This window comes from Anomaloglossus baeobatrachus, chromosome 7, assembly GCF_048569485.1.
Source record: "Anomaloglossus baeobatrachus isolate aAnoBae1 chromosome 7, aAnoBae1.hap1, whole genome shotgun sequence".
NCBI classification, from domain to species: Eukaryota; Metazoa; Chordata; class Amphibia; order Anura; family Aromobatidae; genus Anomaloglossus; species Anomaloglossus baeobatrachus.
Window position 1 is genome coordinate 59,093,902 of NC_134359.1, and position 26,612 is coordinate 59,120,513.

Below are 26,612 nucleotides of genomic sequence, written 5' to 3' on the forward strand. Positions count from 1 at the left end.
TCAGTACCGGTGGGCCACCGCCCAGCCCCGGCTACCTACGGTTCCACTAACTGTCTGCCCGGCTCCCTGCAGACGGCCACTACCGTCTGCCTCACTCTCTGCTGCACGAGAGCCCTAGGCTCCAACCTAGGCCCCAGTCTGTGTCTGCCTCTCTGCAGCCCTCCTTTCTCTTCCTCTCCTAGACTTGTCTGGGCCTGCTTCCTGCCCCAGGCCAGCCAAACTCCTGGGTGGGCGTCCCCATCTCCTGACTCCGCCCACCTGGTGTGTCTGTCTGAGCCCAAGGAAGGAATCAGGTCACACTGGGGATGTCTGCTGTGAAACTTCTGGGGGTGGGGGTGTTTGTGTGTTGTTACCTGTGGCCCCTGGCTTGTCCAGGGCGCCACACCAATGTTACACTGGTGGGTGTGGACACACTGCGCCATGGGACAGGCTTAGCATGGAGGGGCATGACTAGGTGACTACCGGGTGTCCATTAGAGATTAGAGTCTCTGATGGTGAGGATGGATTGGGCTGCCGGTAGTCACCAGGTACTAATCCAGGAGAATCCTCGAGACTGCAGCAGTTGACCGAAGAGTCAGACACATAGGTTGATGAAAGCATAAGACAGTGAGGCAATGCAGGGTAAGGGCAGGATCAAAATATGTATCCGAGGTCAGCAGCAGAGAGGATGCGGTAAACGAGTAGGCAAACGGGGTCAGAAAACGGGAGAGACAATACCAGAAAGCACCAGGCAGGGAACTATAGACAGACTGAACTAGCACTTCAATTAGGCGAGGAGTGATAGGAAGAGCTGCCTGATAAATCCCCTGCTGCCACTTGGGGATAGGCCATGGAACTAAAACTCTGCAGGACACAGCAGAGATAAATTCCAGCAGAATCTGCCTACGCCTCCCTATAGCCTTAAGGCCACTTTACACACAGAGATAAATCTTTGGCAGATCTGTGGTTGCAGTGAAATCATGGACATATTGTTCCATTTGTACAGAGCCACAAACCTGGCACTGATTGTCCACAATTTCACTGCAACCACAGATCTGCCACAGATTTATCTCTGTGTCTAAAGTGGCCTTTAGAAACTCACCAGCAGCAGGAAAGAAGGTAACAGGAGGCAGCTCAGTACAGAATGGTAACCTCAATGAGTACGGCAGCGCTTACAACCTGCGCGAGTCATCAGCCACCTCTGTCATACAGCAGAGGTGGTCGGTATCCAGCCACTGAACTGTAAACAAAAGAAAAGTGGTAATATCTCAGAAATGGCTACACATTTTAACAAACAGTAAGTATCTCTGAAAGGGATGCAATTTATTTTAAAACCGTAAAATGCAAAAGGTCTTGTTTTTCAAATAACAATCTGAAAATACTCATTTATGTGTGTACTTAATTGTGCTGCCAAACCTTAATTTACTGTCACTTAATTTAATGACTGCGCTGTCACCTAGATCTATACGTCTCAGCCATTCCCCGCTGTAAATACACCCTCATGTCATCATACGTGTCACTGCCAAGTCAGATCTGCTGAGGAGCTTATTGTATGAATCTTACAGTAGATTGAATTACTCCAGATCCGCTGCAGTGACCTTCTCATCAATAAACTTTATACAGCCATAATGTAATGATAATGAATATCTGTGGAAATCTTTCCGCGTTGTAAAAACATTCCAGTTTTATGTCCAAAAAGAAAAGAAAACATGCACTTTTCTCACATTTATGATACGTATATAAAGGTCATGGAAGCCGCATATTTATTTAAAGGGGTTGTATGATCTCGGAAGAAAAGTCTGTGATCGTTCTGTGTGCTGAATCTTGACAGTGTGAGATGCGCACACTGTCGTGATTTTCCTATGTGATTTGGCTTATCCAACTTCTTTCAATTCTCTTCTATTGTAAGAAGCGGAATTAAATTAGTTGGTCCATAAACGCAAGTATGCATATCTCATACATGAGGCCACCCGCAGGGGAGAATACAGGGAATCTGCTGTCACATAGAGTAACTGCAGAATTTTCTTGTGAGTACCGCACAAACTCCCTTAATTTGTGATAATACAATAATAATAATATTTATTCATTTATATAGCGCTGTTAATTCCACAGCACTTTACATACAATGGTAACACTGTCCCTATTGGGGCTCACAATCTAGGTTCTCTATGAGTATATTTTTGGAGTGTGGGAAGAAACCAGAGATCCCAGTGGAAACCAACGCAAACACGGGGAGACCATACAAACTCCTTGCAGATGGTGTCCTTGGTGGGATTTGAACCTAGGACCCCAGCGCTGCAAGACTGCAGTGCTAACCGCTGAGCCACCGTTGTATAATATAGAAAACTCTATGACTATCTATCTTTAATATATTCTCTTTTAAAAATCTCAAAGTCATAGAAAGATTAATAAAATAGTGCATTTATATCTGCGATCCAATGCCTTATTCCAGAGAAAAATGAATTTTTCTTAATAAGTAAATGAGCTGTTAAGATGTATGGGCGGGACAGTGTGAGACATGTAATGACTGACAGTCTGCTCTCCTGATCTACATGTCCCACTCTAGTAACACCCCTTTCATTTAAAGTAATCTCTAGAGGAAGATTGGCAGGGAGATCTATAGCCGGTCCATATATTTGAACAGCTCATTTACATATTAAGAAAAATCTGTTTTTCTCTGGATTAAGACTTTGCATCATAGATATTAATGTACCATTTTAATAAATTTTCTATGACCTACATGCCCATATACTGTAGATGGCTTAGCAGGGTGGATCCTACTAACAGACTCACTTTAAAGGGACTCTGTCAGCAGGATTCTGCAGTGTAAACTGCAGACAGCATGCTGCAAGAGTTAAAACAGAAAATTCAGCCCTGTGTGTCTTATCTCACAGTCTGTCTTTGTTTACCTGCAATGCTAGTTTAATCCTCTTATCCTTATCATTAGTGGGGCACAGCAGCATGTGAGCTGTAGTCTGACTCCACCCCCTTCTGTGATTAGCAGCTTCTGTCTATGGAAAGGTGCACTGAAAGCCTGGTGTGGGTGGGGACAGCTTTCCCAGTGCTACTACATACAAAATCTAAAATCTTTCACTGTGTCAGAAGGGCTGCAGCCACTAATCTAAGTGATATATCGTTGAACTCAGGGTCTCTTTGCCTACATCATGCTGCTCTCAAATGAGGTAGCAAAAACCTGCTGACAGATTCCCTCTAAGTGTGAACTCTTTTTAACTATTTTATTTGTCTTTTTCTCCTGTCTGCTGGTTTATGAATACAGATCAAAATTGAAAAAAAGAACTTGTAATATCAAAACAGAACACAATTTTTAATGAAACCCAATTACACAAAAATGATGTAAGCCCTATAGACATGCATTTAGGTACAAGAAAAAAATTGTCCCCAAAAGTAGACAACTCCTTTAAGGTGAAAGGATTTAGCAAGTGCATAAGTAAAGGGCAGGCAAAACGGTCTGAATCAGAGTATTAGGCCTAGTGTCCACGGACAAAAGATCGTGCAGATTTTGCTGCTGAAAAATCTGCACGATCTCCCAGAAAATCGCACCAAAACGTTGGTGTGTTTTTTGTGCGTTTTTGGTGCGGATTGTGATATGGAATTTGGTGTGGATTTTAACCATTGGATTTGATGGAAAAATACATACCAAAAATACAGGAAAAACACCCTGTGGGAACAGACCTGCGGATTTTTGACCTCACATTCACTTGCATTGGCAAATTCCGCAGGTAAATCCTCAGGAATAATTGACATGGTGCAGATTTTTCCGCAGGGAAATCCGCACTATTTTCCAGCGGGGAAAAAACGCAGCATGGGCACAAGACTTCAAAAATCACATAGAAATGGCTGGGGACTCGCTGTACTGCGGATTTTCGAGAAATCCGTGGCAAATTCGCAAAAAAAAAAAACCGTGGCAAAATCCGCAGCGTGGGCACTAGGCCATGCACTGCTGGAAAGGGTTAAGGCTTGCGCCTATCAGTTATATAGCATGTAGCTTACTGCAAGGTATCCTGAGAACACAATGTTTATTAGGTTACTGTCTGTGGCCACCAGGTTTATACATATAGACTATACACGTCAATACTTTTAGGGGCTCATCTTGGTAAAGCTACTTGTATTTCACGATTACAAAGACTTGGAACTAACCAGGATTTTCTTTTATTGGACAGATTGCTGGTCGGTGCACCTAGAACAAAGGCCTTTGTTGCACAGAAAGCTAATGTATCAGGTGGACTGTTTGCCTGTGATCTCACATCTACCGCTGCATGCAAAAGGGTTGAGTTTGACGATACAGGTAAATTATTGACATGCATTGTCATTTAATTGCACAGTATGTAAAAGTCATTGTTCCAATAATTGTAAATTACCCTTACATTAATTCTGATTTCAAGCTGGTATTGACCTTGTAATTGCACCAGATACTTAGAGGGCATGCGGTAGATAACACGCCGTAGATAAAGATCTTACAACCTCTTTGGGCTCCTTCCAGTTAGTGGTCCTTAGGCTATGTGCGCACGCTGCGTTTTTTTGACGCTGCATTTTTTGTGCGTTTTTGGCCGCGTTTTGCTGCGTTTTTGATCTCTACATTTTGCTGCGTTTTTCCAATGCATTGCCAGAGTGGAAAACTCAGAAAAACGCAGAAAAAAAATTGACATGACCATTTTTTTTTTCAACTGAAAAACGCAGCTAAAAAAAAAAAAAATGTGTGCCAACAGCAAAAATGAAAACTCATAGGCTTTACTGGGGAAGCAAAGTCATCCAGCTTAAATATGAGAGGAGCTCATGTGATTGGCTTGCTCATAACATGTGATCAAAGGAACATAACAAGCAGGCTAGCAGAGGTTACTTTTGCTAGCCTGACTATGAATGAGCACACAGCAGGTTAACGCCTGAGTCTGCATGTGTTGATGAGAGACACCAGAGAAACCATCTGGTGGAGTTTCAAAATCTGCAATGTGAACAGAGCCCGATGCCACCATGACCGTGAAGTGTGTGCAAAGATCTGTGTGACAATATCTGGCACAAGTAGAGTAACACCCAAATAATCACCTGTATAAAAGTTAATAGTTTATCGATTAAAAATGTAATATTTATTTCTCCAGTGGACCTGTCATCGGAGAGTAAAGAAGACCAATGGATGGGTGTTAGTGTGCAAAGTCAAGGACCGGGAGGCAAGGTAGTGGTAAGTACTGTTGAAAATATTTCCCTTTTTCGTAAAAACTTTATATAAGAAGTTTCTCTAATATAGAAATATCCATCATTATGCGTTAGTAATATATTTGGAACCCATGAATATGTTGGTGCCATAGCACATATCTTCTAATCATTAGAATCTAATATACTTAGCCACACAATCTAAGAATAGGTGTCCATTGAAATGCGTAGAGGAGGTGCTGGTTATGAGGTCATGTGCCAAATACTTCTGAGTATCATACAATTTTTAATATGTTGGATCTCAACCCACAGACGTGTGCTCACCGATATGAAAGAAGGAGATTTGTGAATACGCCCCAAGAAACTCGAGATATCACCGGAAGGTGTTATTTGCTGAGCCAAGACCTCACTATCTCAGATGAAATGGATGGAGGAGACTGGAATTTTTGTGATGGACGACTCAGAGGTCATGAGAAATTTGGATCTTGTCAGCAAGGTGTTGCTGCAACATTTACAAAGGATTATCACTATGTTGTGTTTGGAGCACCTGGGACGTACAACTGGAAAGGTATGCAGTCCTGTCACCTGTAAAGCTCCTATACTTGTGCAAGCTTGGGCATGCTAAGAAGCTTCAGAGGAACAGGCTTTATCCTTCTGTCCATTCTACCATCACATGGTGACATGTTGTCTTGAAGCAATCAATCCATTGGTCTCTGACAGATTGATGGTCCATTTATGATTATCATTTTCAGTTTTTATATACATATACAGTTAGGTCCAGAAATATTTGGACAGTGACACAATTTTCGCGAGTTGGGCTCTGCATGCCACCACATTGGATTTGAAATGAAACCTCTACAACAGAATTCAAGTGCAGATTGTAACGTTTAATTTGAAGGTTTGAACAAAAATATCTGATAGAAATTGTAGGAATTGTACACATTTCTTTACAAACACTCCACATTTTAGGAGGTCAAAAGTAATTGGACAAATAAACCAAACCCAAACAAAATATTTTTATTTTCAATATTTTGTTGCGAATCCTTTGGAGGCAATCACTGCCTTAAGTCTGGAACCCATGGACATCACCAAACGCTGGGTTTCCTCCTTCTTAATGCTTTGCCAGGCCTTTACAGCCGCAGCCTTCAGGTCTTGCTTGTTTGTGGGTCTTTCCGTCTTAAGTCTGGATTTGAGCAAGTGAAATGCATGCTCAATTGGGTTAAGATCTGGTGATTGACTTGGCCATTGCAGAATGTTCCACTTTTTTGCACTCATGAACTCCTGGGTAGCTTTGGCTGTATGCTTGGGGTCATTGTCCATCTGTACTATGAAGCGCCGTCCGATCAACTTTGCGGCATTTGGCTGAATCTGGGCTGAAAGTATATCCCGGTACACTTCAGAATGCATCCGGCTACTCTTGTCTGCTGTTATGTCATCAATAAACACAAGTGACCCAGTGCCATTGAAAGCCATGCATGCCCTTGCCATCACGTTCCCTCCACCATGTTTTACAGAGGATGTGGTGTGCCTTGGATCATGTGCCATTCCCTTTCTTCTCCAAACTTTTTTCTTCCCATCATTCTGGTACAGGTTGATCTTTGTCTCATCTGTCCATAGAATACTTTTCCAGAACTGAGCTGGCTTCATGAGGTGTTTTTCAGCAAATTGAACTCTGGCCTGTCTATTTTTGGAATTGATGAATGGTTTGCATCTAGATGTGAACCCTTTGTATTTACTTTCATGGAGTCTTCTCTTTACTGTTGACTTAGAGACAGGTACACCTACTTCACTGAGAGTGTTCTGGACTTCAGTTGATGTTGTGAACGGGTTCTTCTTCACCAAAGAAAGTATGCGGCGATCATCCACCACTGTTGTCATCCGTGGACGCCCAGGCCTTTTTGAGTTCCCAAGCTCACCAGTCAATTCCTTTTTTCTCAGAATGTACCCGACTGTTGATTTTGCTACTCCAAGCTTGTCTGCTATCTCTCTGATGGATTTTTTCTTTTTTTTCAGCCTCAGGATGTTCTGCTTCACCTCAATTGAGAGTTCCTTAGACCGCATGTTGTCTGGTCACAGCAACAGCTACCAAATGCAAAACCACACACCTGTAATCAACCCCAGACCTTTTAACTACTTCATTGATTACAGGTTAACGAGGGAGACGCCTTCAGAGTTAATTGCAGCCCTTAAAGTCCCTTGTCCAATTACTTTTGGTCCCTTGAAAAAGAGGAGGCTATGCATTACAGAGCTATGATTCCTAAACCCTTTCTCCGATTTGGATGTGAAAACTCTCATATTGCAGCTGGGAGTGTGCACTTTCAGCCCATATTATATATATAATTGTATTTCTGAACATGTTTTTGTAAACAGCTAAAATAACAAAACTTGTGTCACTGTCCAAATATTTCTGGACCTAACTGTATATATATATATATATATATATATATATATATATATATTTCTTATATATAAATATATATATGTATATATATATATATATATATATATCTATATAGTGTGAGACTCATGTGGGTTTAGTGGATGAGGGCAGGTATATCTCACCCCGGTATCGGTCCTATGTGACTTAGCCTGGCCAGGATCACCTGGCTACTAATGGATTAATGGGAGGTGAAGGACGGAGGTAAAAGGAATCTGGGAAGTTGGGGGAGGGTCTCCATCTGGGAACACAGTAAGCCTGTCTGTGTAGGAGACACTTGTGAGGAGCAGTGCCTGATGTTTGTATGGTTTAGCTGGAAGGGAGAAGCCCTCCAGTTGGTAGTTAGGATAACACCGTGTATAGTTAGTGCCGGACAGGCAAGGATTTATTTTGTTGGTGTTTTTTTTTCTTTTTGTTTATGCTTCACTGCAATAAACCTGACCAAGCGTCAGTTACACCTTGAATTCGGCTGTCTGCCTGAGGTGAATACGTGCCCTTTGAACCCAGCAAAGGCGATCCCGGAGCGTGTTATCACATTGTGGTGGAGAACGCGGGCAGCACGTTACAGCGCATCATAATGGATGACGTGGTGAAAGCGCTGGTACAATCCGCAGCTGTGCAGCAAGAGGCAAATCGCTTGATGTCGGCACAGTTGAAGGAACTGGTGGAATCGACGGTTAAAGACCGCCAACTTTTGCAGCAGGTGGCGCAGCGTCTGGCGATCGTACCGGAGAGTAATGCGGAGGCTGACCAGAGGGTGATTCATGTGAGTCGGTGCTGGCAGAAATTAACCACAGAGGACGATGTGGAAGCTTACCTGACCACGTTTGAACGGACGGCGGAGCGGGAAAAGTGGCCAAAGGAGCGATGGGCCGACTTGCTTGCACCGTTTCTGGCAGGTGAGGCACAAAAAGCCTACTTTGATCTTGAGCCTGAAGCAGCGCATGACTTTGATAAACTAAAAGCCGAGATCCTTGCCCGGCTGGGAGTGACGACGGCCGTGCGAGCACAGAGAGTTCATCAATGGACTTATCAGCCCGATAAACCACCGCGGTCACAGATGTTTGACCTCATTCACTTGACCAAGAAATGGCTACAGCCCGAGGTTCTGACGGCGCCAGAGATGGTACAAAGAATGGTTCTTGATAAATACCTAAGAGCTCTACCGCCATCTCTGAAGAGGTGGGTAAGCCATGGAAACCCCACGACAGCGGATCAGCTAGTGGATCTAGTGGAGCGTTATTCCTTGGCAGAAGGACTTATGGACGATGCTACACATCCTCGCTCTTCCCCTTCTCGACGAGGATCTGGTAAGACTGTTCCAGGGTCATGGGGAGGAGGAAAATATCCTAAGGCAGTGGAGGAGGAAAACAGGACTGCTGGCCCTGTGAGGGCTAAGGTGCCAAACTATGGTCTTAGCAAGGGGCCCGTGAGGTGTTTCCGCTGCCAGGAGGCGGGCCACATTGCTGCAAACTGTCCAGTAACTGCAGAACCGATGCAGTGTGATGTCACGGACTTTGAAAAACGCAGGGCTATGGTTGCACGGGTAGTGTGTGTTGCTGCATGTCAAGGCGATATGAAAAAACACCTGTGTGAAGTGTCCATTGATGGCAATACTGTTGTTGCACTATTAGACTCGGGAAGTGTGGTGACTCTGGTAAAGGCCAGTCTGGTGGCAGTCCCGATGGGACCGTCAGATAAATTTTCTGTGACATGTGTGCATGGAGACACCTGCTCGTACCTCACAACGGTCTCCTGCATTACTACGCCCTATGGGTCTGTGCATCATAAGGTGGGACTAGTACCAGCACTATTGCATGATATCATTTTGGGCAGGGATTTTCCCCACTTCTGGCAGTTGTGGGAGAACCAATTAGTACCCCAGGGTAGCCGCACGGATGATCCTTCTCCCACACCTTGTGTGGGCCCGGAGCCACTAGAGGATGCCCCACAAGAGGGTTCAGAGGAGGAATCCGCTGAAAACAACCCCCAGTTCCCCTTTTCAGTTCTGGCGGGTGATTCCGATGAACCCGGGGCAGAGGCGGACACGGGTGGCTGTCCCCCTTCCTCTTGGCTGAATTTGGAAGTCCAGAAAGATGACTTCCAAAGTGAGCAAATGAGAGATCCTACCCTTTCTCAGGCTATAAAAAATGTTAAAATGATAAACGGGGTGCAGGTGGATGCAGGTACTAGGCTGTCTTACCCCTACATGGCACTGGAGAATGACTTTCTCTATCAGATAGAGAAGAAGGGGGATGACACAGTACAACGATTGGTTGTGCCGAGAGCCTACAGGCGGAGAGTGCTGGACCTGGCACACGGACACATGATGGGGGGACACCTGGGGGTCCAGAAAACTACCGAAAGGATATTACACTGTTTTGTTTGGCCCGGCATGCATCACGATATTCGCACCTATTGCGAGTCTTGTCCTGACTGCCAAATCTCTGCGCCTAGGCCCCGTTTCTGTAGCCCCTTAGTACCTCTGCCTATCATCGAGATCCCATTTGAGAGAATTGGGATGGATTTAGTTGGACCCCTCCCCAAGTCTGCACGAGGACACCAGCACATCCTTGTCATCTTGGATTATGCCACTCGTTACCCCGAGGCCATCCCTTTGCGTAACACGGCCACCAAGACCATTGCCAAGGAGCTGGTCCATGTGTTTAGTCGGGTTGGTGCCCCAAAACAAATACTCACAGACCAAGGAACCCCCTTTATGTCTAAAGTAATGAAAGAACTCTGCAGGCTGTTACAAATAGCACAGTTACGCACCTCCGTGTATCACCCTCAAACGGACGGACTGGTCGAACGGTTTAACAAAACTTTGAAACAGATGCTCCATAAGGCGATAGACAAGGACGGGAAGAACTGGGACTACTTACTCCCGTATTTGCTTTTTGCCATCCGGGAGGTGCCCCAGTCTTCCACCGGGTTCTCTCCTTTCGAGCTTCTGTACGCCCGACGTCCCCGTGGACTGTTAGATGTCGCTAAAGAAACCTGGGAGGGACAGGTCACCCCGTTCAAAAGCGTAATAGACCATGTAACCCAAATGCAGGACCGTATTGCGGCGGTGATGCCCATCGTTAAAGAGCATATGATACAGGCTCAAGGAGCACAGAAAAGGATTTATGATAGGGGGGCCAAGATCCGTACTTTTGCACCCGGAGATAGGGTGTTGATCCTGGTCCCCACGGCAGAAAGCAAATTTCTGGCAAAGTGGCAAGGCCCCTTTGAAATTAAGGAACGGGTGGGTGAGGTAAACTACAAAGTGTACCAGGCTGGTAAAAGGAAGCCTGAACAGATTTATCACGTGAATCTGATAAAACCCTGGAAGGACCGTCCAGCTCTGTCAGCAGGTCTGGCCCTTCCGGTCTGCAAGCAGACCATACCGGATGTCGGGACGGCGGAGACTCTGTCGGAGCGGCAAAAGACCGACGTCAAGCAGTTTGTAATCAACAATCACGAGTTTTTCTCGGAAAAGCCCGGGCAGACCACTCTCATTAAACATGACATCATAACAGAGCCTGGGGTAACAGTTCAGGTAAAGCCCTACCGAATACCGGAGGCTCGGCGGGAAGCTGTCTCCCGAGAAGTGAAGACCATGTTGGAGTTAGGTGTAATCGAGGAATCGCATAGCGCCTGGTCGAGTCCGATTGTGTTAATACCGAAACCAGACGGCTCCATTAGATTCTGCAATGACTTCAGGAGATTAAATGCGGTCTCCAAATTTGATGCATACCCTATGCCACGGGTCGATGAATTAATAGATCGGCTTGGAAAAGCCCGGTATATCACGACCCTAGACTTAACGAAGGGCTATTGGCAGATCCCGCTAACAGAGGCCGCTAAAGAGAAAACCGCGTTTTCTACACCGGAAGGTTTATACCAGTATGTGTATATGCCGTTTGGACTACACGGGGCACCGGCAACCTTTCAAAGGTTGATGGACCGAGTCCTGAGGCCCCATAGGCAGTATGCTTCTGCGTATTTGGATGACATAGTCATTTACAGCCTGGACTGGGAGACGCACCTCCAGAAACTAGAGGCTGTGATTGAGGACCTGCGGGAGGCGGGTCTAACAGCAAACCCCAAGAAATGTCATATCGGGCTGGAAGAAGCCCGGTATTTGGGATACGTAATTGGGAGGGGAATTGTTAAACCCCAGATTGACAAGATACAAGCCATTCAGAAATGGCCGCAACCAGTCAACAAGAAGCAGGTGAGAGCGTTTTTGGGAATAGCTGGCTACTACCGACGGTTCATTCCCAATTTCGCGGCTACCGCTGTTCCCCTGACGGACCTTACCAAAGGGAAAGACTCTGTCATGATCAAATGGACCACGGCAGCCGAAGAAGCCTTCCATAACTTAAAACTAGCTCTTTGCTCTCAACCTGTGCTAATGACTCCTGACTTCCGCAGCGAGTTCGTGGTCCAAACGGACGCTTCTGATGCCGGTATAGGGGCTGTATTGTCACAACTGAAGGACGGAGAGGAACATCCGGTCCTTTATCTTAGTCGGAAACTTAATAAGCATGAACGCAACTATGCCATAGTGGAAAAAGAATGCTTAGCCATTAAGTGGGCTCTAGAGTCCCTTAAATATTACTTGATAGGAAGGAAGTTCCGGCTGATCACTGACCATGCCCCTCTCAAGTGGATGCACTTGAATAAGGAACGGAATGGCCGAGTGACCCGGTGGTTCCTTGCACTTCAGGCCTACCGTTTTACAGTGGAGCACCGCCCGGGGGTGCGGATGGGGAATGCTGATGCCCTGTCTCGTGTGCACTGTTTTGTGGGTGCTGTTGCTCAGCTGCAGTGGTCTGAGCAGAGGGGGGGGATATGTGAGACTCATGTGGGTTTAGTGGATGAGGGCAGGTATATCTCACCCCGGTATCGGTCCTATGTGACTTAGCCTGGCCAGGATCACCTGGCTACTAATGGATTAATGGGAGGTGAAGGACGGAGGTAAAAGGAATCTGGGAAGTTGGGGGAGGGTCTCCATCTGGGAACACAGTAAGCCTGTCTGTGTAGGAGACACTTGTGAGGAGCAGTGCCTGATGTTTGTATGGTTTAGCTGGAAGGGAGAAGCCCTCCAGTTGGTAGTTAGGATAACACCGTGTATAGTTAGTGCCGGACAGGCAAGGATTTATTTTGTTGGTGTTTTTTTTTCTTTTTGTTTATGCTTCACTGCAATAAACCTGACCAAGCGTCAGTTACACCTTGAATTCGGCTGTCTGCCTGAGGTGAATACGTGCCCTTTGAACCCAGCAAAGGCGATCCCGGAGCGTGTTATCACAATAGATATAGATATATATATATATATATATAGATATATATATAGTTATGTTATGTTATACAACTGGTATTGAACTGGTGTTGAATTGAAAGTTATAAGGAGTATAGTGGCAGCAGCATAGCACTAAAGGCTGCTTTACACGGTACGACCGATTGTGCAATTTCACAATCGATCGTACCCGCCCCCGTCCGTTTTGCGTCATGGGCAAATCGCTGCCCGTGTCGCACAAAGTCAGTAACCCTCGTCACACATACTTACCTCTCGTGCAACTTCGCTGTGGGCGGCGAACGTCCACTTCCTGGAGTGGGAGGGACGTTCGGCGTCACAGCGACGTCACACGGCCGCCGGCCAATGGAAGCGGAGGGGCGGAGATGAGCGGGACGTAAATATCCCGCCCACCTCCTTCCTTCACATAGCCGGCGGCGGCCGCGTGACGCAGGGGAGCTGCTGTTCATCGTTCCCGGGGTGTCACACGGAGCGGCGTGTGCTACCCTGGAAACGATGAACTACTAAATTAAACGATATTATGGAACCGAGCGAGCAGTACACGACTCACGATTTGTGAGCGATACTGCGTCGCTAGGAGGTGTCACACAGGCCGGCATCGCCAGCGATGCCGGATGTGCGTCACAAAAACCGTGACCCCGACGATCTATCGCACGATAGATTGTCTGGTGTAAAGCAGCCTTAAGTTTAGATACCATGAGATCCTGAATTATTTAAGGGTTTGGGAAGCCTCAACAAAAAAAATTACAAGCCAGATGGAGGTCTTAAAATAACAAAATTGAGCGCACTCACTTGGTGTCCCCCATGGATTCAGCACAGGCTGCTCTGGCGGGCTGCGCGGGGACAAGAAACAATGACGTTCCATCGTTTCTCACTGGACCGCAACAGCATGTCATCGGATGTGCTTCTGATGAGATGCTGTTTTAAAGGGAACCTGTGACCAGATTTTGGCCTACTAAACTAAAACTAGCACCTTAAGCAGCACTTGTGCTGCATTCTGTAAAGGTGCACGTTACTCCCTGACCACCCCTGCAGACCCCAAAAATACCTTTATAAAATCTCCCGCCCTGTATCTAAATTGTCCGGTCCGGTCTGATGAGCCTCCTAATCTGCGCCTCCTGTCCCTTCTTTCACTGTCCTCCTGTGCTGATTGACGTGGATGACGCCTTGGATGCCATCCACGTAGCCGGGCAAAATCTCCATATTCCCGGCTCGTACAGCCATACTTCGCTCCGTGAGACTTAGCCCGGCGATGTGGATGACGTCACCTGCTTCATCCACATTGCCGGGCAAAATCTCACATCTGCGCAGAGAACTCGACGGTTGGCTCAGGCGCACCTATGTTTTCGGCTCTGTCCGTAAAAGGGCAGAGTGATTTACGCCTGCGCAAGCCAGAAATATGGAGATTTTGCCTGCCTATGTGGCTGGTGTCCAAGGGGTCATCCACATTAATCAACACAGGATGAGGACGAAAGGAGGGACAGGAGGTGCAGATTAGGACACCCATCAGACCGGATCGGACAATTTACATACAGGGCGGGAGATTTTATAAAGGTATTTTTGGGGTCTACAGAGGGGGTCAGGGGGTAACGTACATGGTTCCTTCATGGAATGCAGCACAGGCGCTGCTTAAAGGAAACCTGTCACCAGACTTTTCACTATTAAACTAAAAGAATCCCCTTCTGCAGCTCCTGGGCTGCATTCTATAAAGGTTGATCTTGCTACTGGCCCCCTGTTTAAGACCTACATAATAACTTTATAAAATATTACCTTTTGCTATGGTAATGAGGTTTGTTGGCCCCGGGGGCGGGCTGTATTTCGTCTGTTATCCCCCCTCCTGCAGCTGTTCGCCGTTCCCCCCGTGTTCATTTACATAGATGAGGCCGCTGCCCTCATCTTCCGTAGTGCTCCGGGAGTCTCGCGCATGCGCAGTGGCACTATCGCGGGACTGAGCACTGTTTTCAAAACGCGAGCGCCGGTGATGTTATTGTGCAGGCGCGAGATTATGGGCGGCGCTGTGAATGTCATCACCAGCGTCATCCAAGTACCCGTCCATAATCTCGTGCCCGCGCTTCTACCTCTACCGTTATGCGCTTGCGCTGGCCATTGCTTATTTTTATCATCCCCCTTTACCTTCTTTTGAAAACAGTGCTCAGTCCCGTGATAGTGCCACTGCGCATGCGCGAGACTTCCGGAAGATGAGGACGGCGGCCTCATCTATGTAAATGAACAGGTAGGTGAGGTTGCAGAAGATGAGGACGACGGCCTCATCTATGTAAATGAACAGGCAGGTGAGGTGGCCAAAATTCATCCACTCCTTTTTTCATTTTTTATTGCGCTTATTTTGCAAAGTGATATTTCAACAGTTTGGACCCTTATGGAAGTGGTGATATTGATTGTTTATTTTTTTATTGTTTAGATTGTTATGGAATAAATTGGAATGAGTTTTTTTTTAAATAACTTTTAATGTCTGACCTTTTTAGAATGTGTAACCTTTCTTTTCCAGTAACACATTGAAACTTTAAATGTTTAATTCTTTGTTTTCCTACTAAGCCTCATCACTACCTGGAAGGATACTAAGATGTTAAACCTGGAGGCCATACCAATCCATTAGAACTTCTCGATTTGGTTCTATATGACAGATTGAGCCTTGGTGATGACAGGAGCCCCATCCATTACAGCAGCAGCCTGTTTATTACAGCCAACTCCCTTTGAGTATGGAGCAAGCTTGGCTCCTGAGCCCTGTCGATGCTCTCCCTGGCACCGTCCAACATTAATGTATACAGCAGATGGTTTTAAAGGGTTACTCAACAAGTTTAGATGACTTGGGCTGATCTTAGAAGTAGATCTTATGGATACTAGCATGCTTCTGCCAATTCATAGGATGAATGGACACAGGTCAAACCCCAGGTTGGTGGGATTTGGTAGGCTTTACCAAGTGCAAGCAAAAAGATATGAGATGGCCACTTCATTCTAGCAATCATCGGTGGTTCACTACCAACAAAATCAGTGCAATGTCTTGATATATCATTATGGTCTATCCTTTGTGTTAGAACCAACGCCATTATGAGGGAGATGCTACAGTCATGGCCGAAGTGTTGGAACTCTTGACATTGCTCCAGAAAATGAAGTATTTCTCCCCGAAAATTATTGCAGTTACACGTTTGTTTATTTCCTATGTCTGTATTGGAACAACACACACAAACTGAGAGCAAAATGCAAATTAGATCTAATTTGAAACAAAACTGCAAAATGGGTCAGACAAAATTATTGGCAAAATAACGAAATATTTGGTTGCATATCCTTTGGAATAAATAACTGCAATCAATCTCTTTCCTATAACCGTCAACAAGCTTCTTACACCTCTCAACTGGAATTTTGAACCACTCATCTTTTGCTGCTCGAGATCTCTCATATTTGAAGGGTGCCTTCTTCCAAAAGCAATTTTAAGATCCCTCTACATGTGTTCAATGGGATACTCATTGCTTCTTGAAGTATGTTTGGTCATTGTCGTGCTGGAAGACCTAGGATAGAAACCCAGCTTAATCCTGTGGTAATCGTCAGATTTCATGATACCCTGCACAAAGTCAAGTCACCTAGTGCCAGAGGCAGGAAAACGACCCCAAAACATCTTTGAACCTCCACCATATTTGACTGTAGGTACTGTGTTCATTCCATTTTCGATAAACAGTAGAATATGTTTTACCAAAAAGCTCTATCTTGGCCTCATCTGTTGACAAGACGCTTTCCCAGAATGTTTTTGGCTTACTCATGTACATTTTGGGAAACTGCAGTTTGTTTGGTTTTTTTTATGTCAGCAGTGAGGTCCTCTTGGGTCTCCTTCATACAGTTTCATTTCATTCATATGATGACAGATAGTTCACACTGACACTGATGCCCCCTGAGCCTGCAGGACAGCTTGAAGTTCCTTGGAACTTGATTGGGGTTGCCTATCCACCATGCACCATCCAGACTATTCTGCATTGCAATCTTTCATCAATTTTTGTCTGCTGACCACGTCCAGGGTGATTATCTACAGTTGTAAAGGTTGTAAACTTCTTGATTATGTTGTGCACCTTGGATAAAAAACATCAAGATTTCTGGAGATAGACTTGTAACCTTTAGATTGTTGATATTTTTCAACAATTTTGGTTCTCAAGTCTTCAGACAGTTCTCTTCTCCTTTTTATGTTTTTCATGGCTAGTATAACACACACAGACACACAATGCAAAGATTGAGTCTACATCTCCCCAATTTATTTGATTTCATGAGTGATTTTCATATTGCCCACATCTGTTACTTGCCACAGGTGATTTTGAACGAGCCTCACATGCTTGAAACAAAGTGGTGTACCTGCAATTTTGGAAAGGTGCCAACCAATTTGTCCTGCCCATTTTTGGAGTTTTGTGTATAATTATGTCCAGTTTGCCTTTTTTCTCAAGTTTTATGTGTTGTTCCAAAACACTCAAAGGAAATAAACATGTGTATAACATGTGTGTAACAAAACATGTGTTTCTGGGAAAAATACTTCATTTTCTGGAGCAATTTCAAGGGTGCTAAATACTTTTGCCCATGAGGGGGCCAACAGATCTCCCTGCAAATGTTTTTAGACACAGGGTGTGAAACTAAATATTTGCTAAGAATAAAGTAAAGTGCACTTGAAAACTTTTTCGGGTATGTTGGCTGATATAGGAAAACTGGAATATCCGGTGCTCATTATATCCATACTTCATTATTAGAGATGATTGAATACCTCAAATATTCGTCTTCGCGAATATTTTCCGAATAGGTCGCCGCTATGCGAATATTCGATACGCAATGTAAGTGTATAGGAAGCCCTAATAGTTCCGAATAGTTGTTCTTCCGGTTTCCCATAGACTTACATTGCGCATCGAATATTCACGAATAGTCGAATAGCGGCGACCTATTCGGAAAATATTCGAAGCCGAATATTTGAGGTATTCGATCATCTCTATTCATTATCTTCAGTTTTCTTTATTCCATTACACAACCATATCTGATTGGTGGGGGTTTCTATTCAGTAAATATGCCAATGAGCTGACTAGAGGGGCTACAGCATTCCAGCGAGTACCATATCACCGGTACTCTTGGCAGCTCACCGTCGCTCAGTACCATTCAAGTCATCTGAAAGGTCTAGAAGAAAGACCCACTAGCTGATCTGATATTAATGGCCTATGCTAAGGATGGACCATCAATATTATCGTCCCGAAACCCACCCTATAACAATTTTGTTTGTCTATTTGCAACATTTCTTCCACTTGTTTTGTTTATTTACCATATTTTTATCCTATTTTAATTTGTCATTTCATTCATTCATTCAGGTTTTGTTCGAGCTGAACACAAAAATAGTTCATTTGATGACTTGTTCGTTTTTGATGATGGTCCTTATGAGACTGGAGGCGAAACAAAACGAGATCCTGATTTAGTGCCTGTTCCTGCTAACAGTTATTTAGGTAACATCCATTGACTGCTGATTGTATTGAGGGTGCATACACGTGAACCGAGGAACTAAATAGGATCTGGACACATCATTTAAGCCTGCTTTACATGCTGCAATTTCTCGTGCGATTGCCCCCACCCCCATCGTTTGTGCGGCACGGGCAATTTCTTGCCCGTGACGCACAAAGTCGTAACCCCCCCGTCACATGTACTTACCTTCCAAACGACCTCGCTGTCGGCAGCGAACATCCTCTTCCTGAAGGGGGAGGGACGTTCGGCGTCACAGCGACGTCACACAGCATCCGGCCAATAGAAGCAGAGGGGCGGAGATGAGCGGGACGTAAACATCCCGCCCACCTACTTCCTTCCGCATTGCCGGCGGGACGCAGGTAAGCTGTGTTCATCGTTCCCGGGGTGTCACACGGAGCGATGTGTGCTGCCTCGGGAACAATGAACAACCGGACGTTCGATTTTATGAAAATGAGCGACGTGTCAACGAGCAACGATAAGGTGAGTATTTTTGCTCGTTCACACTCGCTCGTAGCTGTCACACGCTATGATATGTCAAACAATACCGGATGTGCGTCACTTACGACGTGACCCCGACGACATCTCTGATATATCGTAGCGCGTAAAGCCCGCTTTAGTGTTTGACTTCTATCTGTTGTGTTGTATTATGAAATTCGTCTTTCTGTTATGTGACTCTGAACGCTTTTCTTCTTCTGTCTTCTTGCTGTTATCCATACATAGGTCTTCTTTTTATGACAACAATGTCCAATACTGATCCAGATCAATTTCTCTATAAATCTGAACCCCCAAATTCAAGGGGTCACAAATCCATTGATGTGGCAACTAATAGCTACTTAGGTTTGTGGTTCATTGTGGAATGTGCCATGTTCTCGTGAAATCATAAACCATTTATTGTTGCGGACAGCATGAAGTCGTGTCATCGTGATGAATTCACCAACATGCGCATGAAATGAACTCTTCTCATTCCCATTCTCGACTCAGTATAAGTTTAATTTATGATTTTATGTAACTTTGGAAGAACCATATTCACTTATTGGTCTTCTTGGTGTATTTTTTTATATGAAATCATTGTTTTAATAGCCATAAATTACCATTAGAGGAATATTTGGCCTGCTGCCTGGTGGTCCAACCACGCTTTCAACCACTGATTCGTTAAAAGTGCTGGAAGAGACAGTAAGCGCAAATAGGGTCTTATCCTAAAACACTTTCAGCAAAGGTAAGGTAAGGGTAAACTCCCTTGGTGTGGTTTTGAGAGTCACAACCACTGTAAGGGCGTAAATACGGCTGCATAAGAACCCACGTGGAAATGCAGTTCAAATTTGGATAGAAAAGGGTTAATAGACCGTGCTGCGGTAGAAAGGAGGATCCATGTAGAGGGAATTATTTTATTTGTCTACATGTTTCAAAGCCTTATGGCTTCTTCCTCAGGACAAATTATATACACTGTATATGATTTGTCCTGAGGAAGAAGCCATAAGGCTTTGAAACGCGTAGACAGAAAAAAATCATTCCCTCTACATGGATCCTCCTTTCTACCGCAGCGCAGTCTATTAACCCTTTTCTATCCAACTTTGAACTTCAACCACTGATTAGCAGCTTTCTGCCTATGCAAAGTTTACACAGAAGCTGACAATCAGTAGTGTGGACTGGTTTACACAGAGTCCAGTATTCAGAGAGCTCAGTTACTTTTTAAAAAAATGTAAGCTTGAATATTAGTACAAAAATATTGTGGGAAATATCTAAGAGCTGTGCTCTCTCTCTAGCAGACTCATGGACAATGAATGGCGTGGAGGTTGAGCATACGCACCTCCGCGCTCCATTCAGTATATGAAACTATGACTAAATGGCAAAGGCATCTATACTTAATCAAATTAAATATTCTTTAGTCTTTCCAAAACACATGAAACCTGATAACACATCGCAGAAGTTACTAGAACTAACATATGAGGCATTGAAGATGGGCGGTGCAGAGCCCGGGTCCAAAAGACCCCTTCTCTGGATTGCTGTAGGTGGTCAGGCACGCAGCAGTTGGTAAGTTATCCCCTATTCGCTGCATAAGGAATAACTTACTATCTTAGGCCTCTTTCACACGTCCGTGAAAATCATGCACATTTTTCATGGACGTCTCAAATGTGCGTATTGTCGTCTGTGTGCCGTGTTTATGGCACACGTGTGTTCTCCGTGTGTTATCCATGATAACACACGGAGAACAGGAACTTTCTGCTCACCTGTCCCTGGCATTGCTGTCCATGGTGCTGATCTTCGGTCTCCGGTCCTGCCGACTCTCCGCTGCTGCTGCTTCTGGCCCGCAGTGGGTGAATATGCAATGAGCATAATGAGCGGGGGTCGGAAGCAAGTGACAGCAGCGGCAGAGACAGCAGTGCTGGAGAAGGTAAGTATAGAAATTCTTTTTATTTCACAGACACGTGTGTTTTCTCCAGTGCGTGTCACACGGATCACATCCGTGCGGTCCGTGTGACACCCATGATGCCGGAGAAAACGGACATGTCTACGTGTGGAGCACACGGCCACACGGGCACACGTATGCTCCCACGGTCCATGGCAAAACACGCACATGTGCGCAGATCCATTGATTTTAATGTGTCTACGTGTGCTCGTGTCTCCGGCACGTGAGGAAACGGACCAAACACGTACCGGAGACACGGACATGTGAAGGAGGCCTTAGGAATAGCCCATTAAATAAAATGGTTGGGAAGAAGCAACCTATATCTACAGGGAGTGTCTACAGTGGAAGCAGATGTTTTGGTTACACTGGGACCGAAAAGGTTCCCTTTTGAGAATACCAATACTATTAGTTGGAGGTTCTGTTGGAGATTTTGAATTCGGGTCAATGTGCTTCAAGTTATGCCACTGTCTACCCATATATCTGATTAAGGAATTTTGGTGTTATGAGGAGTTAAGGCCCTGTCACACAAAGAGATAAATCTTTGGCAAATCTGTGGTTGCAGTGAAATCATGGCCATATTGTTCCATTTGTACACAGCCACAAACCTGGCACTGATTGTCCACAATTTCACTGCAACCACAGATCTGCCACAGATCTGCCACAGATCTGTCTCTGTGTGTGACAGGGCCTTTACTCCCTTGAATCCCCACTATATTAACAAGAGTAGAGAGCCACTGAAAGCAGCAAATCTCACTTTTCTCACTGAGATATGGTAAAGTCCTTTAAGTTTTTGCTCCCGTTATGATCAATTTCTGGCCACACACCCAATAAATTACTTGGAGTCTTGTAAATACAGAGATCATTTATAGATCTCATTCATGGTCATCTATTCTGTCCAATATAAATGTTAAATATGCGAATCCTGAAGGTACCCAAGATGGTATTTACAATACTTCATCCATTCTGCATGCCATAATACCTTTTCACATTTTACCCACATTACATACAGTTTTGCCCTGTCTCATTCCTTTCCAGTTATTACTTTATGTATTATTATTTTGCTCCTATTTGCAGGTTTTTCTTTGGATTCTAGTAAAGGAATAACGTCACAGAATGAAATGACGTTTGTATCAGGTGCTCCCAGAGCCAATCACAGTGGAGCTGTGGTTCTTCTAAAGAAGTATCCACCCAATGAGAGAATGCTGTCTCCGGAATTTGTCTTTGAAGGGGAGGGACTGGCTTCTTCATTTGGTTACGATGTAGCGGTAGCGGATCTCAACGGTGACAAGTAAGATCATTGACCAATGGGGTTCTGAAATAAGTCAAGTCTCCTAAAAGCGCAAAATGGCCTATTGTTCTTGCTGGGTTGTTGGTTAACAAAGGCTGAATGTATCATAAATATCCACTATCTCTCTCAAACCTCAGATCCTTTTCTTTGAAATTAACCTGACGTGAAAGGAGCTTGTTTCTACAAAAGTGCTGTCCTATCATATTGAAGAATAGGAGAAATGTCAGGATAACTTGTAACTTATAGATTGGAATCTCTGCTTATTCAGGACTTGGGAGTCTAGAGTGCGGAATTAAGACCTCGTTACACGCAACGACATCGCTAACGAGATGTCGCTGGGGTCACGGAATTCGTGACACACATCCGGCCTCGTTAGCGATGTCGTTGCGTGCGACACTTACGAGCGACCGCTAACGATCCGAAAAGTGCCCAAAATCATTGGTTGTTGACACGTCGTTCGTTTCCAAAAAATCGTTGCTTGTTTGGTACGCAGGTTGTTGTTGACGAACAGCATTCCTGTGTCCTCCGGCAACGAGGTGGGAGTGACGTTAATGCAGCTGCTCTCCGCCCCTCTGCTTCTATTGGTGGCCCGCTGTGTGACGTCGCTGTGACGCCGCACGAAACGCCGCCTTAAAAAAGAGTTTGTTCGGCGGCCACAGCGTCGTCGTTAGGAAGGTAAGATGGTGTGACGCGTACCGGCGATATTGTTCGCCACGGGCAGCGATTTGCCCGTGACGCACAAACGACGGGGGCGGTTACTATCGCTAGCGACATTGCTAGCGATGTCGCTGCGTGTAAAGCAGCCTTTACTCAATGATTGACAGCTTTCCCTTATATCAGCATGCATACAAAGGTAGTCGTCAACTATTGATGGACTACAAAACATATGCTGAATATTTTCCCCCTAAAAAATGATTTATTAATTTGTCAAATTTCTGTTGCACTATAACAAACTGCTGGTACATCATGTTTAACGTAACAAGTTCCTTTTAAAAAGTCTGTTTTCGAGAGCACTATTTAAAGGGGTTCTCCAAGAATGTAATAAAATGGCCTCCATCACATAATAAAAATGGAAACTCGTCCTAGTCAATTAACTTTGGTAATCAGCTGTTCTCCCTCATAGTACCATATGCCAAGATGGGAAGTAATGGTCTGGCTCTCTTAGATGTAAGAAAATGGTCCCAGTCACATAATTCAAATGGCAGCCCATCCTAGTCACCGGTCAGGATGGGCTGCAGTCTGAAGAAACACAACTCCCGAGACCTGTGTATTAACTGGCAGAAGAGCAGTATCATATACACATATACCTCCGTGAGACGAGGACAAGTGCTGGGATATTGGAACAAATAAATCTTCTCAACTAAGCAGAAAGGATTTTTTTTCTCCAACCTCAGTCCTTGGTGCTGACTCAGCAGGGTAGCAGATTTATTTCTTCTCCTGTCCCACACTTCTCCAGCAGCTTGAACATGTGAGCTTAAAATATGGCTCTTCTGTTAGTTGAAACACAGGTCTCTTCAGCTGTGTTTCTTCAGACTGCAGCCCATCCAGACATGTTACTAGGATGAGATGCCATTTGACTTATGTGACTCGGACCATTTTAGTACATCCATGTGAGCCGGGCTATTACTTCCCGCCTTGACGGATGGTACTAAGAGATAAAATAGTTGATTACTAAAGTTAATTTTCAGTGTAGTGGATTGCCATGGCTAGTGATTTGCTACCATAGATAGATTTATGAGAGTCTAAGGGGTACTCTACACGTTGCGACATTGCTACCGAAATATCGTCGGGGTCACGGTTGTTGTGACGCACATCCGGCGCCGGTAGTGACATCGCAATGTGTAAATCCTAGGAGCGACGATGAACGAGCGCAAAACAGTCAAAAATCGGTGATCTAACGTTTGTTCTTTTTCATAAGGTCGCTCCAGCTGCAGGTACGATGTTGTTTGTCGTTGCTGCAGCAGCGTCACACATCGCTTTGTGTGAAGCCGCAGGAACGACAAACATCTCCTTACCTGTGTTCACCGTCAATGCGGAAGGGAGAAGGTGGGCGGGATTTTACGTCCCGCTCATCTCCGCCTCTCCGCTTCTATTGGCCGGCCGCTTAGTGACGTCGCGGTGACGTCGAACGCACCTCCCCCTTGAAGGAGGGATTGTTCAGCGGTCACCGCGACGTCGCCGACAAGGTATGTGTGTGTGATGCTGCCGTAGCGATAATGTTCGCTACGGCAGCAATCAGAGGATATCACATGTGCGACGGGAGTGGGTACTATCGCGCTGGACATTGCTAGCCGATTAAAGCGATGTTGCAACGTGTAAAGTACCCCTAAATTTTTGAAAGGGCAACACCGACAATCCTTAGTGGAAGGACCAGGGATGTTTTCTTTTTTTTTTTTTAAAAGAGAATCTGTAGCGTGCTAACTGTGATTAGATTCATTTGCTTTGAACTTCTGTATTGCCCTTACTGGTGGTAAGCACCCATCCCTCCTGTATCTCGCTATTCCCACCTAATACCTGTTGTCACAACTGGGTTGTCCTTGCTGCGTGTAGTCTTTGTTTGCTTGGATGCAGCAGTGACACACTGTCTACACATGTGACTGTTGCAGCCAATCACTGGCCACCGCGTTCTTGGGCTGTATACCGCTCAGGTCAGTGATTGCTGCACATCACCATAAACTGAACCTGGCAAGGAGCGTTACTGCTGGCTACCTGGCCAGAATCCTACTCCACACTGATGAGGGGCAATACCCCGAAACAGCTGTCTGTGGATGGATACCTGGCCTTGTTATTTCCCATGTCATATCTTTAAATTCGTCAAGAGCTGGATATTGACGAAAAGGGCCACTTAATATGGTGGTTATGGTGGTCTCCTAAAAAGAGCCACTCTTGGCTAGGTCCTTCCCGGAGGGATATCTGGCTATTTTTTCGAGTCGAGACTCCTAACAGAGGCTCCACGGACCTTTTTGATTTGCATACTGCTGGAATTGTGGGAGATATAACATCTTTTATTTTCATATTCTCACATTATCTGAACTTGGCCCAATTTTTTTAGAGTCTTGGAAAACCCCTTTAAGGAATTTCCTCTGGTGGATTTGTTTTAAACCTTGGCATTATTATCACTAAGCTTTAGGGAGTAAGAAGCTGGCCTGCAATAATGGGAATGCACCACACACCGATGACGGCAGCTGATAAGAACCTTGGCAGCCGATGAGAGACCCTCTGTCTAACACACTGCTGCAGATATATTCATATTAAAAGCTGCAGACATCACATCCTTCCTATTAGTCATAATCTAACTACTCCGCTGTGTACATGAGAAACTGCATGTAAAGGAGAAGTTTATACGAGCTGTAAGCAGGTTTCTACACTGAACCAAAAATGAATTGCACAAAAATGATTTTAACATATTCTAAGGATATAAAATAATTGATACTCCATTCCAATGTATAACTTTTTCTGCCTAAAAGTTTTGACTTTTTGACTGTTTTTTCTGGGTAAGATTCTCAGTTTTAAAGAGTTTTGTGCGTATACAAAAAAACAGCAATAGGAAACTTCCAATCATTTTTGATGATACAGTGATACTCAAACATTTTTTTGATGTGAGATCATTTTAACGAGTCACAGTAAGGGGTACTTTGCACGCTGCGACATCGCTAGCCGATGCTAGCGATGCCGAGCGCAATAGTTCCCGCCCCCGTCGCAGCTGCGATATCTTGTGATAGCTGCCGTAGCGAACATTATCGCTATGGCAGCTTCACACGCAATTACCTGCCCTGCGACGTCGCTCTGGACGGCGACCCGCCTCCTTCCTAAGGAACGAGGAACAACATCGTATCTCCTATTGGTGCGACATTATGAAAATATCCGACACTACACAGATCACCGATTTACAATGCTTTTGCGATCGTTGATCGGCGCATCTAGGCTTTACACGTTGCGGCGTCGTTACCAGCGCCGGATGTGCGTCACTTTCGATTTGACCCTAACGACATCGCAGTAGTGATGTCGCAACGTGCAAAGTACCCCTACGATTTAAAGAGGACCAACCACCAGGATGGTCATATATAAACTAAAGCCTGTGCTATACTGGCACTATCATGCTGATTCTATGCATACCTTTAGTTGTGAGATCGGATGTATAGTTTCTGAAATACAGGCAAGAAAAGTTTGTGAAATGCACTTGATTGATTGATAGCAGCTACAGAATATCTAATAGGCGGGTCGGGTTTTGCTAGTTATTCCCACCTCTGTCTGCCTGTCCTTCCTCCTGCTGCCTCTGTTATTAGGAGGGAGGGAGGACGGGGGGGAGGAAGGACAGGCAGCCGACAGAGGTGGGAATAACTAGCAAAACCCGACCCACCTACTAGATATTCCGTTGCACTTTTCATCAAATAACAGTGCATTTCACAAACTTTACTTGCCTGTATTTCAGAAAGTATACATCCAATGTCACAACTAAAGGTATGTATAAAATCAGCCTGATAGTGCCAGTATAGCACTTGCTTTATGAAAATTCAGGTGCTTGTCCGCTATAAAAGTC

At 45.0% G+C, this 26,612-nt stretch overlaps 1 protein-coding gene across 2 annotated transcripts in view; it reads left to right on the forward strand.

Moving 5' to 3' along the window:
• The window catches only part of ITGA6 (integrin subunit alpha 6), a 149,533-nt gene that overhangs the window by 78,679 nt on the left and 44,242 nt on the right, over window positions 1–26,612 (forward strand). For both annotated transcript variants that reach the window (XM_075317330.1, XM_075317329.1), the window contains exons 2-6: window positions 4,161–4,285; window positions 5,094–5,173; window positions 5,458–5,713; window positions 18,230–18,361; window positions 21,859–22,072. In XM_075317330.1, the coding sequence (XP_075173445.1) occupies window positions 4,161–4,285; window positions 5,094–5,173; window positions 5,458–5,713; window positions 18,230–18,361; window positions 21,859–22,072 (807 nt within the window). The remainder of the gene's footprint in view (window positions 1–4,160; window positions 4,286–5,093; window positions 5,174–5,457; window positions 5,714–18,229; window positions 18,362–21,858; window positions 22,073–26,612) is intronic.